This window comes from Streptopelia decaocto (assembly GCF_964273445.1).
Source record: "Streptopelia decaocto genome assembly, chromosome: 2".
In the NCBI taxonomy this organism is placed as follows: domain Eukaryota; kingdom Metazoa; phylum Chordata; class Aves; order Columbiformes; family Columbidae; genus Streptopelia; species Streptopelia decaocto.
The window spans coordinates 19236278-19250563 of NC_138655.1; the positions used below are offsets into that span (position 1 = coordinate 19236278).

The 14286-nt window shown below is 37.4% G+C and overlaps 1 protein-coding gene across 2 annotated transcripts in view; it reads left to right on the forward strand.

Annotated features, from left to right (window-relative positions):
- NUDCD1 (NudC domain containing 1) overlaps positions 1-10690 on the forward strand; it is a 40409-nt gene extending 29719 nt beyond the window's left edge. For both annotated transcript variants that reach the window (XM_082046179.1, XM_082046180.1), the window contains exons 8-10: positions 192-317; positions 2713-2872; positions 6672-10690. In XM_082046179.1, the coding sequence (XP_081902305.1) occupies positions 192-317; positions 2713-2872; positions 6672-6964 (579 nt within the window). In that variant the 3' untranslated portion in view covers positions 6965-10690. The remainder of the gene's footprint in view (positions 1-191; positions 318-2712; positions 2873-6671) is intronic.
- Positions 10691-14286: the final 3596 nt, after the last annotated feature.

Genomic DNA, 14286 nt, shown 5'->3' on the forward strand with positions numbered 1-14286 from the left:
TGGTTCTGTTCGTTTTGAATAAATACATACTAGCTCGATCTTTAAATATGTAAGGATATACAAATGATTCTTCCTGTTCCATTGAACAGTTTTGGTTATGAAAAGGGGTTTATATATATGTACATATATATATATATAAATGTATTCAGTAGCTTGGAGTTTCAGTGTAGTCCATTGTCTTTTTATTTCAGAATCCAAACCCTGAAAAGGAAAAACCACCTTGTAATGCTCAAGAATTAGAAGAATGTGATGCTTTTCTTGAAGATAGCGCAAGCTTGTGCAGATTTGATGGTATTACCTTGAAAGTCACGCATGTAGTAAGTGCTGCAGATTATTATACAGAAATTTTAAAAACATTTTTATTATATGCAAGTTGAATGCTATTATCAGAACAAATATCTGTGCAAATGCTTGAAACGAGATACATTTATTTCATAATGTAAAATCACAGTAACAGACATTATCAACCAATATGTGTTCTTCAGTGTCCTTTTAATGTAAAAACAATGCTTCTTTTATTCTGATTTAAAAGATATATATACTTTCACAAGTGAGCCATTTGAAAAAGCAGTTATGTCACAATAGTGATAAGAAAGGGGTCTTCTTCAGGGACATCAAATTTTTCGAGATTCCTTAGCTTGCATTTTTCTCAGTAACTTTTCAGATAGCCTGGTAGAAAGTTGATTCTTTTTACTAAGGAGCTGGAGCATAGATCTCTGTATAATACTTGTTTGTCAATGACGCTGAAAATAACAGATTTTAAAGAAAATGCCTCAATAGCAGGCTTGATCTGGTTTCTAAGAAGCCTTGACTAACAGTAAGCTAGGGCTTGATCTGGTTCATTGGCTAAAGCAGGAAACAAAATAATCAATTGAGAGTGTCACAGATTAAGTTGTCTTGGGGTTTTTTGGGGGTTTGGGTTTTTTTTCCAAGATGTCTCTACTAAGCTTATTATAAACATTGGTGTACTCTTTGCTGGGTAAGGAACTGGCTGGATGTTGTGGTGAACGGAGCCAAATCCAGTTGGCGGCTGGTCACAAGTGGTGTGCCCCAGGGCTCAGGTTTGGGGCCAGTTCTGTTTAGTCTCTTTATGGGACATGGTTTAGTGCCAGAGATAGCTTATGTTTGGACTCGATGTTGAGGGTCTCTTCCAACTGAAAATGATTCAATGATTCTATGTTAAGAAGTTTGAGAGACTAGGACTTCATACTTTGTTTTCCTCAACACATTGCACAATACATTATCTGCCTCCTGTGTTCTGCTCTGTTCTCCTTAAGGCACCTTATTAGTGGAGTTCTTTATTAGCATTTCTTTGCCTCTTAGTTGCTTAAAAAAATTAGTAACACTCATTTCATGATTGCATCTGACCCTCATGGAGGCTGGAGATTATTTCATCTCTTTTGTTGTTTTAATACAACTGAAGAAATTGTATGCCTGTTGAATTGTGTAGTAATAGAAGGCTGTTTTCAAGTTGTTCCATTAGACTTGAACTTAATCAGCTGAAATAATTTTATTAGTTCTGCCATAGACTGTATAACTGCAAGGAGACAAATTTCTGGTTCTCAGTAGCTGTTGTGTATGTCCACTGGATCTTATGTTAAGACTAAATTAAGGTCTTCAAGGTCTTCAAGACAGAAACCCCATTCTGTGACATTTTTACGATGATAGCATAGAAGGCTTTCAGTTCATAGTCTTTGCTACAATACATGTAATAAAAAGAGCGCTTGACAACTGCTTGAGAACAATTAGTCAACGAATGTCAGCATCTGAAATTGCTCATTGAGGAGTAATATATCATACCATATATTGGGGTGTAATCCTGCCTTTTGCAGTTGCAGACATAGCTTCTGGAAATAAAGAATAGTTGAAATGTATTTGTTCATCTAGTAACATAAATAATGTAGATTGGCTCTGAGTACAAAGGAATTCCTGAGCATTCTTTCTTGATAGACCTTAAGGAAACAGATTGTTCTTTCCTCTTTAAGCGTTTGCAAGTCATAGTGCTACATTAAAAGTATTGCTATTAACTTCCAATAGAATGCTTTACATAGAAGACTCAAAATATGTGTTGTTTTATTGTTTATGCTTAGTATTGTTTATTCAGGTAGCAGGATATGCCTGTCTTGTCTTTCTTATGTAATTGGTCATGCCTGGTGAGTAGAAGTGATTATTGAATATTTTTGGTGATCTAAACATATTTGAGGAAGAGTGTGCTCATCTGAAACTGAGTAATTATTTTAATGTGAGTAAATAAAAAATTGTTGACATTTCATAATTTTAGTATTCTGACTGATCCTTGTTCCAGTGCTTGCCACCTTTTACTGAAGAGGGGACAGTATTTACTTCCCTGTTGGCATTGCAGAAAACCAGACATGATTACTTAGAGAGAACATTTTCTTAATATCAGAAGTTGTAGGTTAGGATCTTCTATCCTTGAAAACCATTTTTACACAAAACACATTGCCATTTGCTTGAGTAGTGGACATAATGTTTCCTTAAATACTATGCCAAGAAAATTGCATCTCCTTGAAATGTGTTACCTACCTATAGTGTATTGAGCTGTTGATCAGTGGGATGCTGTGTAATGTGTTCAAACATTTTGTCAACTAACAAACACGAAACTGTTGATGATCTCATTTTGGCAGTATGTGTGACAGACTCTGCTGTTTCTGCTTTGAATCAATATTTTGTATTTCTTTGTTTTGTTTTCAGATTAATCTTGGAAGCAACCAGTATCTTTTCTCAGTCGTTGTGGATCCCAGAGAAATGCCGTGCTTCTGCCTGAGGCATGATGTTGATGCTCTTCTCTGGCAGCCCCACTCTGACCAACCAGAGAACATGTGGGAACACATTGCAACTTTTAATGCTTTAGGTAGGAAGTTAACTTCCATGTCACACTCCTGTATCTCAGACTTTTCTACCTGAATACTCTTAGTATGGCTTCTGTTCGTATTTCACTTAAGTAAATTTGAATTGAAAGGTACTATAATTCTGTTGATTGCGGCATGCTAGTTTAACTTTAGAAATATTAGAGCATAAGAAATAAAATATTTATTCCTTGGGAGGAAAAGAAACCTCTTCAGACCATACAGGATGGAAGCACAGTAAAAAGGAGAATTCATTGGATAAGTGAACTCAAGTTAAAGGGACAATCAACACCTTAACAGCCACACAGAAATCATCAGGGGAATAGCTGCAGTTCCTTGGTGACATGTCCAGATGTATATATGCTTACAGTAAGATGTTTTAATAAGTGACCTTTAGACTTCTTCTATCTTGTTGTCCCAGCTGACAAATCTGAAGAATTGTAAATGGTCCTTCACTGGTTCTTCTGTTATAATAGCTAGGAGCATCAAATGATGCTGGTACATAGTAGGTTCAAAAGAAACTAAAAGAAGTACTTCACATATGTGCATTTAAGATATGGAACCCTCTGCTGCAAAACTTTGTGGACATGGAAAGTTTTTGTGAATTGTTTTGTTTTGTTTGTTTGTGGTTTTTTGGGGGGTGGATCAAAAACAACAACAACAAAACAACAAACAAACAAACAAAAACCCAAACAAAACACCAACACCACCACAAATAAAAAGACCCATGTTGTGACAGGAAAAATGGATCAAGAGCGTAACTGTGCCAGCTCTGGCTGGAGAAGTCCCTGACTGTTCAGAAGTTGCAGACTGCCAGCAAACTAGAAAATGTGATTGTGAAGAACATTAGTTATTGCTGTGTTCTTGCAATCAGGGCTAAGAACTTTTTTTACCCTGTCAGAAACAGAATCCTACAGTTCAAAAGCAAAAAGTGCTTTGAAAAATATGGACGCAAGAGTAAGAATTGCCATAATTGCCATATCACATCAAATCGAATGGTCCACATAGCCCAGTATTGTATCTGTCAAGTAAGAAACAGATCAGTCATTTTTCATAAAAATTAATCTGGTCCAGAATTTACTTCTGCTGTGACAACTGTAGTCTTTGTGTTCTCTAAGTGTTCTCTAGACCGATTCCTTCAGTAATGCCATGAGTGTGACAATTTATTCCCTCCCTCCTCCAAATACATTTGTTTGACCACACCACTCTCAGTCTGGGTCCAAAATGAAAGGAAAGGTATTAGCTGCTTAACAGAGCTCACATAACTTATTGTAACACATAATTGGTTTTGTGCTGAGTTTTTGCAATTTATTTTATAATAGGAATGGTTATTAATAGCTTGTTATTTTAACTTAATATCAAATCAGGCTGTAGCCATCTTATCAAATCCTCTAACAAAAGCGATTAATTTTAACATTTCTTTGTTTACTCATTTCAAATTTCATTTTTCTGGGGAAAAAAAAACAGATGATAAACATTAAGATGTTTGTTTTTTTCAAATTACTATTTCTTTCAAGTTTCTATACTGACTTTGTAGTCCTGTTTTAAAAAAATGTGTTTGTATTGTTTTGAAAATAAGAGGAAAGAAGTTATACCTTTGAGCTTTTTGTACCTAAGGTGATAAAAATCATTGTTCCACTACTTTTTTCTCCTTATTGTACTGTCATTTTACAGTATTAAATTGAAGTTTACACTTCTCTACTAATCTAGTTCACCTTTTATGAGCCAGATGTGATATAAGTCATCAGCTTGTTTTATCTACAACCAAATTTAGAAGCACTTTGCAAGAGCTAGTAGTAAAAATTAGTATTTTCTAGAATAAAAGACTAGTTTTCCGAAACCTACAGTATTCATTATATTGACCAAAGCACCAGTAGTAGCTCTATTTCCTTCTTCCTCTGCTTGAATATTTGGAATTAGTTTTTAACAGGCTATACAAAGATGACTGAAAAATTAATTCAGTCTTGGACTGAAACCCAAGGAAGGAGACAAAGGGAAACTGAAGGCACCAAGTTGTTTTTTTCTGTGTATCTGTCCTAACAACTTTCTGTTGAAAGAAATCGCTTGGTCTTGAATAGACCTTTGGCCACTAACAGCTGGCGATTGGCCACTGGTTGAAGAGCAGTTGTGTGATCTTGCCCATTCTTACCACAGTTTACTGAAGAAGCCTGTATCTTTCACTGACTACTCATTAGTCTTGCTCTATAAATCCCCTCCTGCTAACAGGCTTATATCTATAAATCAGAAAAATAGAGGACAGTGACATTTTTTTTTTTTTAGATTTGTTTAAAAAAAAAAAATTCTGGGAAATCCTGCTTAAATACAAGTCCTCTGGCTGCAAGCCTATAGTTAAATCCTGCTTTCATTTTTAATGCCCGTGTTTAAATTGTATGAATTAATTAGTGAACTTACACTTGGAAAGTTTTTCTGGCTGTCCTAATATAGTATTTCCCACTACAGCAATTATGTCAATTGATTGTCTAGCCATATATTTACTAATTGTTTTGTGGTGAAAACTGTCAAGCTGGATGTTTTGAGGACAGTGGCAAGCATTTGTAAATTTGGAAGTCTTAAGTTTAACATTAAAATAAAACAAAAACAAAACAATGCCCAGGGCGTGAAAATGGGCTGTTGAAGTGTGGTGATGCTGTTGCCCCGGTGCACAGCCAGCACGACGCAGCTGCTGGGTCCCTTCCCATTCCCCTCCCTGCCCACAGTGGGCCTGGGCAGAGAGCAGCAAGAGCAGAAGCAGGAAAGCTCATGGGCCAAGCTCTTCAGTCAGTTGGGGTCACTTGTCCTGGTTGTGTCCCCTCCCAACTAATTGTGCATCCCCAACCTACCTGGAGGGGTGGACAGAGCTGGAAAAATAGAAAGCCATGACAATGCTCAAGCACTGCTCAGCAACAGCCGAAAAAACATGTGGTATCAACACTGTTCTAGTCACAAATTCAAAACACAGCACTTTATGGTCTGCTGTGGGGAAAGCCAACCCCATGCGAGCCAGCCCCCATACAAGTACTCTGACCTCTATCCTGTGATAATATGAGGGACAGCCCAAACTAGTAAACTCGAGCCTGCTCGCTGTTCTCAGAGCTGCTGTCTTTCACTGATAACCATTGCCGTGCATCGTGCAGTGGAAGTGAAGCACAGTAAGTCACTGTGCAAAGATTGTGTCTCAAGTATCTTTGCAAAAGTGTGAAAGGAAATCAGGTGGAAATAAGTCTGTTTACTAATTGAGTTATGTAATAGAAGAGGAAAAGGAAAATCTTTCTCAGTGAATATTGGCAAAGATTACAGTGTGTTGAATCGTAATTCGTGGGAGGGGTTTCAGTCAGTTCCAAGCAGAAAGCAAGTTGTAAGTGTCTGTTCAAGATCAGGTAGACTCAGGAATCTTAAATTGTAAATATAACTACAAACTGGGGGATAAGGGGAGAGAAGAGCTTTATTCAGCTTACTACTAATATTGGGCCAAGATGTGTATCTGTGCCTTCCGATCCTGCTGAGAAAATGGAAGAACTTGTGAGGCAGAGAGAGGCTACATGTGAGAACAGTATCAAGCTATTACATACGTGCACATCAAAAACGCCAGTTAGGAAGATGTGCGGGAGAATTGTGTATTGTTATTAAATTGGTTAATGCATACCTCCAGAAACTACTGGTTTATTTATAACAACATGTATCTCTTTATTTTTCTTTTTACTAATTGCTTATTATTTTTTAAACTAAGCTTGATTGTTTCTTATTTAGAGTGCTGGTGAAACCAGTGTGTTACTTCTCCCTTCTGCTTATTTTTGGGCTATACAGGTTATGTGCAAGCATCAAAGCAAGACAAGAAGTTCATGGCTTGTGCTCCAGATTACTCCTATGCTGCTCTTTGTGAATGCCTGCGACGAGTTTTCATCTATCGCCAGCCGACTCCTCTGTCCACAGTTCTCTACAACAGGAAGGAAGGAAGACAAGTAGGACAGGTTGCTAAGCAGCTTGTAGCGACCCTGGAAGCCAGTGATCCTATCTTAGGCTTTCAAGCTACAAGGGAGAGATTATTTGTTCTCACAACAAAAACCTTGTTTTTAATAAAGGTGAACTCTGGAAATTAATTATTCAATATATTCTGCTGTAGTTTGTGTTAACAGTTTGTTAAAGAGCTGGCTGGGTTAATGGTCTGAGAAGTTCAGTACAATTTGCTGAACTTTAAAAAGGAGAGATTTTACAGGGGATTCAACATTTCATTATAATTTGTGAGACAGCAAGACAGTTTTTCAGTTTTGCTGTCACTGAATTAAGCTTTTTCAGAGCTATGGGAAACTGTTTTCTGCGCTAACAGCTTTCTCAAAGCAATCATCAGAGGCTGCTATTGCATAGGTGAATAGATTTATGCCTTTTTTTTTCCCAGATGATTGTGTTTGCTGTACTTCTGAGTTTTGAGAACTGACTTCTTGTTTTAAATGCCACTGTTTACCTATGAAGGAGGTAGTCAGATAAAGAAAACAAAACCTTGAATTACAAGCATATGACATGCAAAGTAGTGTGTATCATAAAGAAAAAAAATCCCAAACTGAAGTACCATTGGCCAAAAAAATGATTTAATGTTTCAGTAGTCAGTAGTATTGAGTGAAATGTGGATAGAATGAATGGAGTGTTATGTTTCATGTACAGGTGATTAATTAAAGTGGAATAATGTCATTGTATATGCAGATTTTAGGTTATTGAGACTCATGCTTGCAGTGAAATCTGTTCATGTTTTAAGAGACGCTAGAATAGCTTTTAGTAGCTTTTTCTTGGAAAAAAGTAAGGGTGAATGTATAGCTGGTGATTACATATTGAATGGTATGAGTCAGGGTCTAGTTACACTCTCAGTTGTATCATTTTCACTTGACATTGTACTTCATCTCAAGTGAGTAATTTACGATTAGGAAATTGCTAACAGAAAAAGCACCTGTATTGTACCCGGAGATGGGAAATGCAGAAATGCTGCTTCTGCCTCAGATGTCACTGTAAATACTGTGTAACTAGTTAATCACTCTGTCGTGATGGGCAAGTCCAAATGTGTTATATGCAATGGAGGAGCACACAGGGCATGAGGATGCTTCTGTTTACCAAACTGGCTTGAGTTATATCTGAAGATCTTTGTTTCTTATTTTGAATTGACATTGTCAATACAGTTAAACCAAAAAAGGATCAGTTGTGACAGTTCCACCCTGGGTGGTTTTTTTTTCAGTTTGCTTACAAGTCCATAGCAAAGCATGCCTAACCAATATATTGTGAACTGGCAGGCAAGTTATACCAAAGTACTTGCCAGACACAAATTACTGAGACACAAGTACAGCCAGTGGCCTAATAGTTTGCATCTCTTCCAATATTGATTCTGAGCTCTGTAAAACTCTTTATTGTGGGGAAAATAAGTGTTCATTTTTAATGGACTTACAGTATCTTAGTTGTGATTGTTTTGTCTCTCCTGTAAATTCTCCAGACTTGTATTGGTGAAATTATTAAATAATATACTGAGAATTTAAGAGGGAGACAAGCACATGTGGCTTGCAAAAAAACCCTCTGAAGTCAGTATGATTTCAAGGAACCTGATTTTCGTCCTCCTTACAGCAGTATAGCACTCTCTATCCAATATTGAAAAGTTTTTCCTCACTCTTACCTGGGTAAGTTAAAACAGACTTGATTTGCAAACTTTCCCTTCTCATTCTGTTTGTTTTTTTTTTTTTTTTAAACTGTCTTGAAAATACTTTTTAAAAAGGCTCAGTGAACATATTATTGTTTCATTATTGTTTTGCATCTAAATTTTCATTGTTGGTCAATAATGTGAAACAAGGTGGTAGAATTCATGCAGTTGTCCTTTAGAAAATATTTTATGTAGTAGATTACTTTGCAATGTAAAGCACGTTCTTTGAGAATTACATGAATATTGCTTAGTAACCTGTGAGTTAATCACTGGGAACACAGAGGTAAGAACACATTTTGATGTCTGGGGAAGGGAGGAGTGAAGAGGGAGTGAGGGATTCATAACCCACTGGCTTTTGTCACTTCAGGTCTGTTGCAGGAATCTTCAGTATAGATGAGAATTCCAGCTGTTCTTTGTCAAATTCTCCTTGCTATGAGCTAGATATCTGGAACCATACTTTTGCTGTCTCCTGCAACAGAGGAAACAAAGTCAAGTAAAATGGTTACCTCTTCAGAGACTGTATGATAATGACCAAATGACCAAAACTCACGTTCTGCCCAAATACGTGTCTGTTCCAAGAGAGTTGTTCTTTGTGCCTGGGAAAAACTGAACATGGGGAAACAGACTCATCCCTTTTTCCATGTGACTCATCTATTTGCAGTCATGGTGTTCTCAGAAAGGATGTGTCAGACAGTGTCTCTTTTATTTTGCTTTCTATGAGAGTTAAAGGCATTGTATTTTTCAAAAGATTTGTTGCCTTGAGGAATGTTGCATGCTGTTGCACAGCAAGCTACTGTAATTAAATGGCTGCAAGCCACAGAGAGGCACTTACTATCAGCATTTCCATTTCTGTGTTCACTTAATTTTAAGGCTTATTTGTGAAGCGTGTTATTGTAGGCTTATACAAAGTATAGAATGTGGATATTTAAAATAGGTGGTTTTCTGAGAACCATACTTCAATTTTTCTAGGATTTTATTTCTTGAAATCTTACATTTTAAGCCATAGTGCTTCCCAAGCGGTCCCAATCCCAAGCTGAATGTCTGAGAAAATATTTGGCTATTACAGACTTGCATTATTTATTTCTAATATTCATTTTCGGTGTTTTTCTTGGCTTCATATTTGGAATGTGTAATGTATTATTCTACAAGTTTAAGTAAATTGGAAAAAAAAGTTAAAATTTATTAATAAAGGGTTTTTTAAATTATTTTAAAGGATTTCTGTTCATTTCAAATGTATATCATTCCAATGCTACTGGAACAAAATAGAAAAATAGAAAAAAGAAATTCCTTAAAATAAGACTTGTTAAGTAGTTTTCTGTTAGGGCAAGGTTCTGACGAGTGTCAGCGCTGCAAGGCTGTGGCTGTTGCACTCTGTGTTCACTTCTGGGAAAACCCTTGTATCTGCCAACGTGCAGATTTACAGAGATCACTACTGGAACGGCTGGGTGTATATTCAGGTGTGTTCTTGTGTTAAAGTGCACATCGCATCCCCTAATCCGGTGTCTCTGTTGTGTACAAGACCCAGATGATCTGGACAAACCTCTCTGGATGGAAGAAGGAGAAAGACCTGCACATCTTCCTCCCCCAGCCTCAGTCCAGGGTCACTTTTTTGCAGGAGAGGGAAGGAGAAGAGTAAGAATTTTGTCTGTGTGTATGTCCTGTGTCAGAAAATGGTTCTTCATCAGTGAAACAGCAGACCTTGTGAGAGTAACACATAAGGTTGAAGCTTATATTTTATTTCAGTTTGCTGTGCTTTGTTTCAATAATGGACATTATTACCACTATAACTTTGGAATTGCCTTGCCTTCTGTCAGTTTGTTATCTATTCTCATTATGTAAATTAGATGAACTCGAAACCTGCAGTCAATCACACATCAGCATGTAATAACAATTTTTACTTGAATTATTGCTGTCTGATTCTGCCATTTAGAATACTTTAGAAAGGTTTGGTTTGTTGTTTTTTGGGTTTTTTTTTTTTGAGTTAAACTGTTAATGTCTCAAAATTACATATCACCACTTGCTTATGGATGAAATTGCTATAGTGACAGTGGCAATCATCAACTTCTGATTCTCATTTCAAGATTTTCCTCATTCTGTGGGAGAATAAAATGTGCATGGTCACCTCTCTGATAAAGGAATCAGTGGTCCTAGATTTTTCATGTGTCATTTCATCTTCTTGCTGGGTAGGGCAGATATACATAATTGAAGTAAGAACTTATTCCCCTTGTCCCAAAAGGAATGTGGTCCTCGTACACCCAAGCAGAAGCTGCTTCAGATACTAACAGCTGCATTTAGACAAGGAGGATTGTTGGGGTTTTTTTGCGGGCTGCTTCTGCAGTTTGGTTTAGAATTTTGCGCAGCCAGCCCTGCGTGCCATTCACAACAGCTTTCTGGAAAACAGGTGAGATTTGTTTCCCCTCCTCCCCGTGCAAGTCATTTGCATTTGTGCTGTGGGTAGAGATCAGCAAGCTCAAAAGATAACTTAGCTTCAGTCTTTGAGGTATAAAACCCAAATATCAACCAAGTCTTCTGGTCAAGACTATTGCCATTTTGAAAATTGAAGTTTAGTGCTATTTTGCTGGGAGAAGTATCTTCTGGTGTGATTTTTTTTTTCCTTCAAAAAAGGTTTAAGCTACTTCTGAAAAATGTTCTTGTAACAAAGGTGTTTACCATGATGTGGTATCTCAGTATCAATTGAAATCTGATGATAAATAAAAGTAATAAGTTCAGGTGTAGACCTGGAAAATATTCATCATAACCTTTACTGATCTAGTGCTGTAGGCAAAATACCCTTTTATAAACAATTCCAGTGTGTTTTTGAAATCAGTTTAAATTGGTACTTGCAGGGCATCATCAAGGACAATGCAAGAAACTAAAATTTTAAAAAATAATAATTTTAGAGTAACTTTTATTACACTATAATGAATATACATTATCCGCTAGTTTTTGTTGAAGCGTTACTTGCATCCTGGATGTGCAAGGGTTGTATGTGTATATAGGTTTGCATTTTCAGCTACACCTATATCTGCACACACGTGTATGTATTCGTACTGCTTTAAAGTATGGGGGAAGGTGCGGTGGATTCTGGAGTGGAGAATCTTTCAACAGCAAAGTGCAGATTCTTCGTGAACAGGAAGCTTTTCCAGAAATGCATTGGCTGTTCATGAGTCTCTGTGCTGTGAAGCCAGCAGTCTGACCTTAAGTAGAAGTATTCTACTATATGCTAAAACATGGATTTACACTTGGGAGTAAGTTCTTGACTGTGAAGAAATCTTGATTATTAATTCAAAGACCCCTTGAAATATTTTTGGTTTTCCTTTTCTACCAGTTTTTGGGAAAGTTTTTCTGCGCGTGTTGTCTCACATGAAAATGCAAACACCTATATGTCTGGTATAAATGTGCTGTAATGTCATGATAACTGTTTTATTGAAAACATCAGTTATGAGTCCTGTGGAGTTTTTCCTCTGCTGAGGATTAAGTACATGCTATCTCAGGATTGCATTATACCCAAATTTAAACAGCTCAGAGACCAAGTATGAGCAGATGCCCCAAGTTGGAAGAAATGATGCAGGAGTAATAAGCATTCATTTTTATCAAAACAAGTAAGGTTTAGTGGGAAAAGAAATAGGATCCACTGAATACTAATTCAGTCACTTTATCACTGAAATTGCTGCTGATTGGCCTTTAATGATTTTGCTCTTTGAAGCTCTTCATTCTCCCCCTTCCATCTGTCCCCTGTAATGAAAACAGAGTACCTTATGGTAATTTAAGGTCGAACAATTTATTGGAATTTCCTGAATAACTGAATTAGTCCTGTGCATGGGATATCTGAAATCTGGGCATGTGGTACAAGATGGATACGTCTAGTTGTAAAGAGACCAGGAACACTGGCGCTTGATTTGATCAGGAGCAGATGACCATCTAAACAGAAATACAAACTGATGCTGTGAAGACTTTTTTTCAGTTGAAATGTCAGATTCCAAGACGTCTAAAAGCTTGGGAGCTTGTGCAGAATAAGCTTGATGAGGCGAGACAAAATATAGGCAGGTTACCTTTCAAAATCTGGAAATAAGTGCAATGCTCCATTCAAAGCAGTTGGATTGATCGCAAAGATAATGTGTGTGACCGAGACCTCCTCTGTTCCCATTTTATGTGCATTTGGCAAGGGTAAGTCATGGGCAAAGCTGCCTGTGTGCTGGTGTGAGTGGCATTACTGCTTTCATGCCATTTCTTACCTGATGGAGCTTGCTGCTGTCTGAAAAACTCACCAGTATAATAGCTAACAAGATGTTTAAAGAAAAATGCATTGGCTGCTGTTAGCAGTGCAGTTCTGAACCTCCTTGGATCCAATGTGACATTTATGATAAAATTGCCTTTTCACATGAAAGCAAAAAACCCCTAAAGCTCAGGCTGCTTTATTGTTGTTTCACTTTTTAAATTTTTTTTCTGGGAAGTACATCAATAACCTTTTTCTCTGTTCTTAGAAATCTTTGTATTGTGTTTTAAAAAACAGATGAAATATCCTTCAAGTCTGAACCTGGTGTATCTTAATACCATGGGGACATCAGTCTATCTGTCACTGACTCTGCATTTCAGAGAAAAGTTACCCTGCAAGTTGCTTGAACTGCTCGCTGTTCCATCAGAAGGTAGAAAAAGAGTGAAGTCAGCCAATTTTTAATAAGGTCACAGAATCACAGAATGGTTGGGGTTGTAGGGGACCTCTGGAGATCATCTAGTCCAACCCCCCTGCTAAGGCAGGTTCACCTGGAGCAGGTTGCTCAGGATCCTGTCCAGGTGTGTTTTGAATGTCTCCAGAGAAGGAGAATCCATGTGCCCCAGGTTCATGGTGTCTGTACACAGCTGCAGCCCTTGAGCTCCATCACACACTGTAAGGTCTCGGGTGCCCAAACAAAGGGAGTTAGCACAACATTTCACAATGAACACATCTGATGTGTCTATACAGATTTTAGTGCTCTTATTCAGCTATTGTCACTATAATGTCACAAATCTATTTTCTATGATAGCAGAAACTTTGCAAGGAGAGAGCACAAAGCAGGCTCTTGGAAATACATTTGTATATCAAGTACAATTTATACTGTGACAAATTGTTTTATGTGTTTTCGCCTTTGAGTTGATTAGTGTTGATAATTAATGAATTCCCACAACTCAGATTTTTCTAGTGGAATTATTCACAGACCTTTAGGTAAACATAAGAGAATGTTAATTCAGAACTGGAGATAATTAGCACTTCTCATTAGTATTTCATTTTCAGTTAGTTACTCAGTCTTTATTATGTAAACTAGATTATTTGAAACCCATAGAAACTAGTTGACTTTGTAACTCTTGAGTACTACTAAGAGAGTGGAGATTTGTCTCCTGAGTGCTGGCAGTGTTCAAAGGCAACGTGGCCAGAGAGGACTAGCGAGTACTTCATGGTGCTTTAAAAGCACCCCGTTAATAGCAACCTGCCAAGCAAGGGAGTGCAGCTGCTTAAATCCTGCTGCTTCTGGATGTTTCTTGAGCTTCGCAGCCCTCATTATTCCTAAGCAAGATTATAGCCTAGGAAGAAGCAACTTGGAGCTTCTGTGTGAATCATGTCCTCTTTTTTAATTAAAGCCAGGCTTATCTCAAGTAATGATCCCAAGTCCTGAACTTTCTGGTATCCCGGTCAGTAACCGTGTGGCTATTGAAGTCACAGTCCTTAAGGATCCAGCCCATGCTGCCCTGCAGCTCTGCAGAGATTCTGTG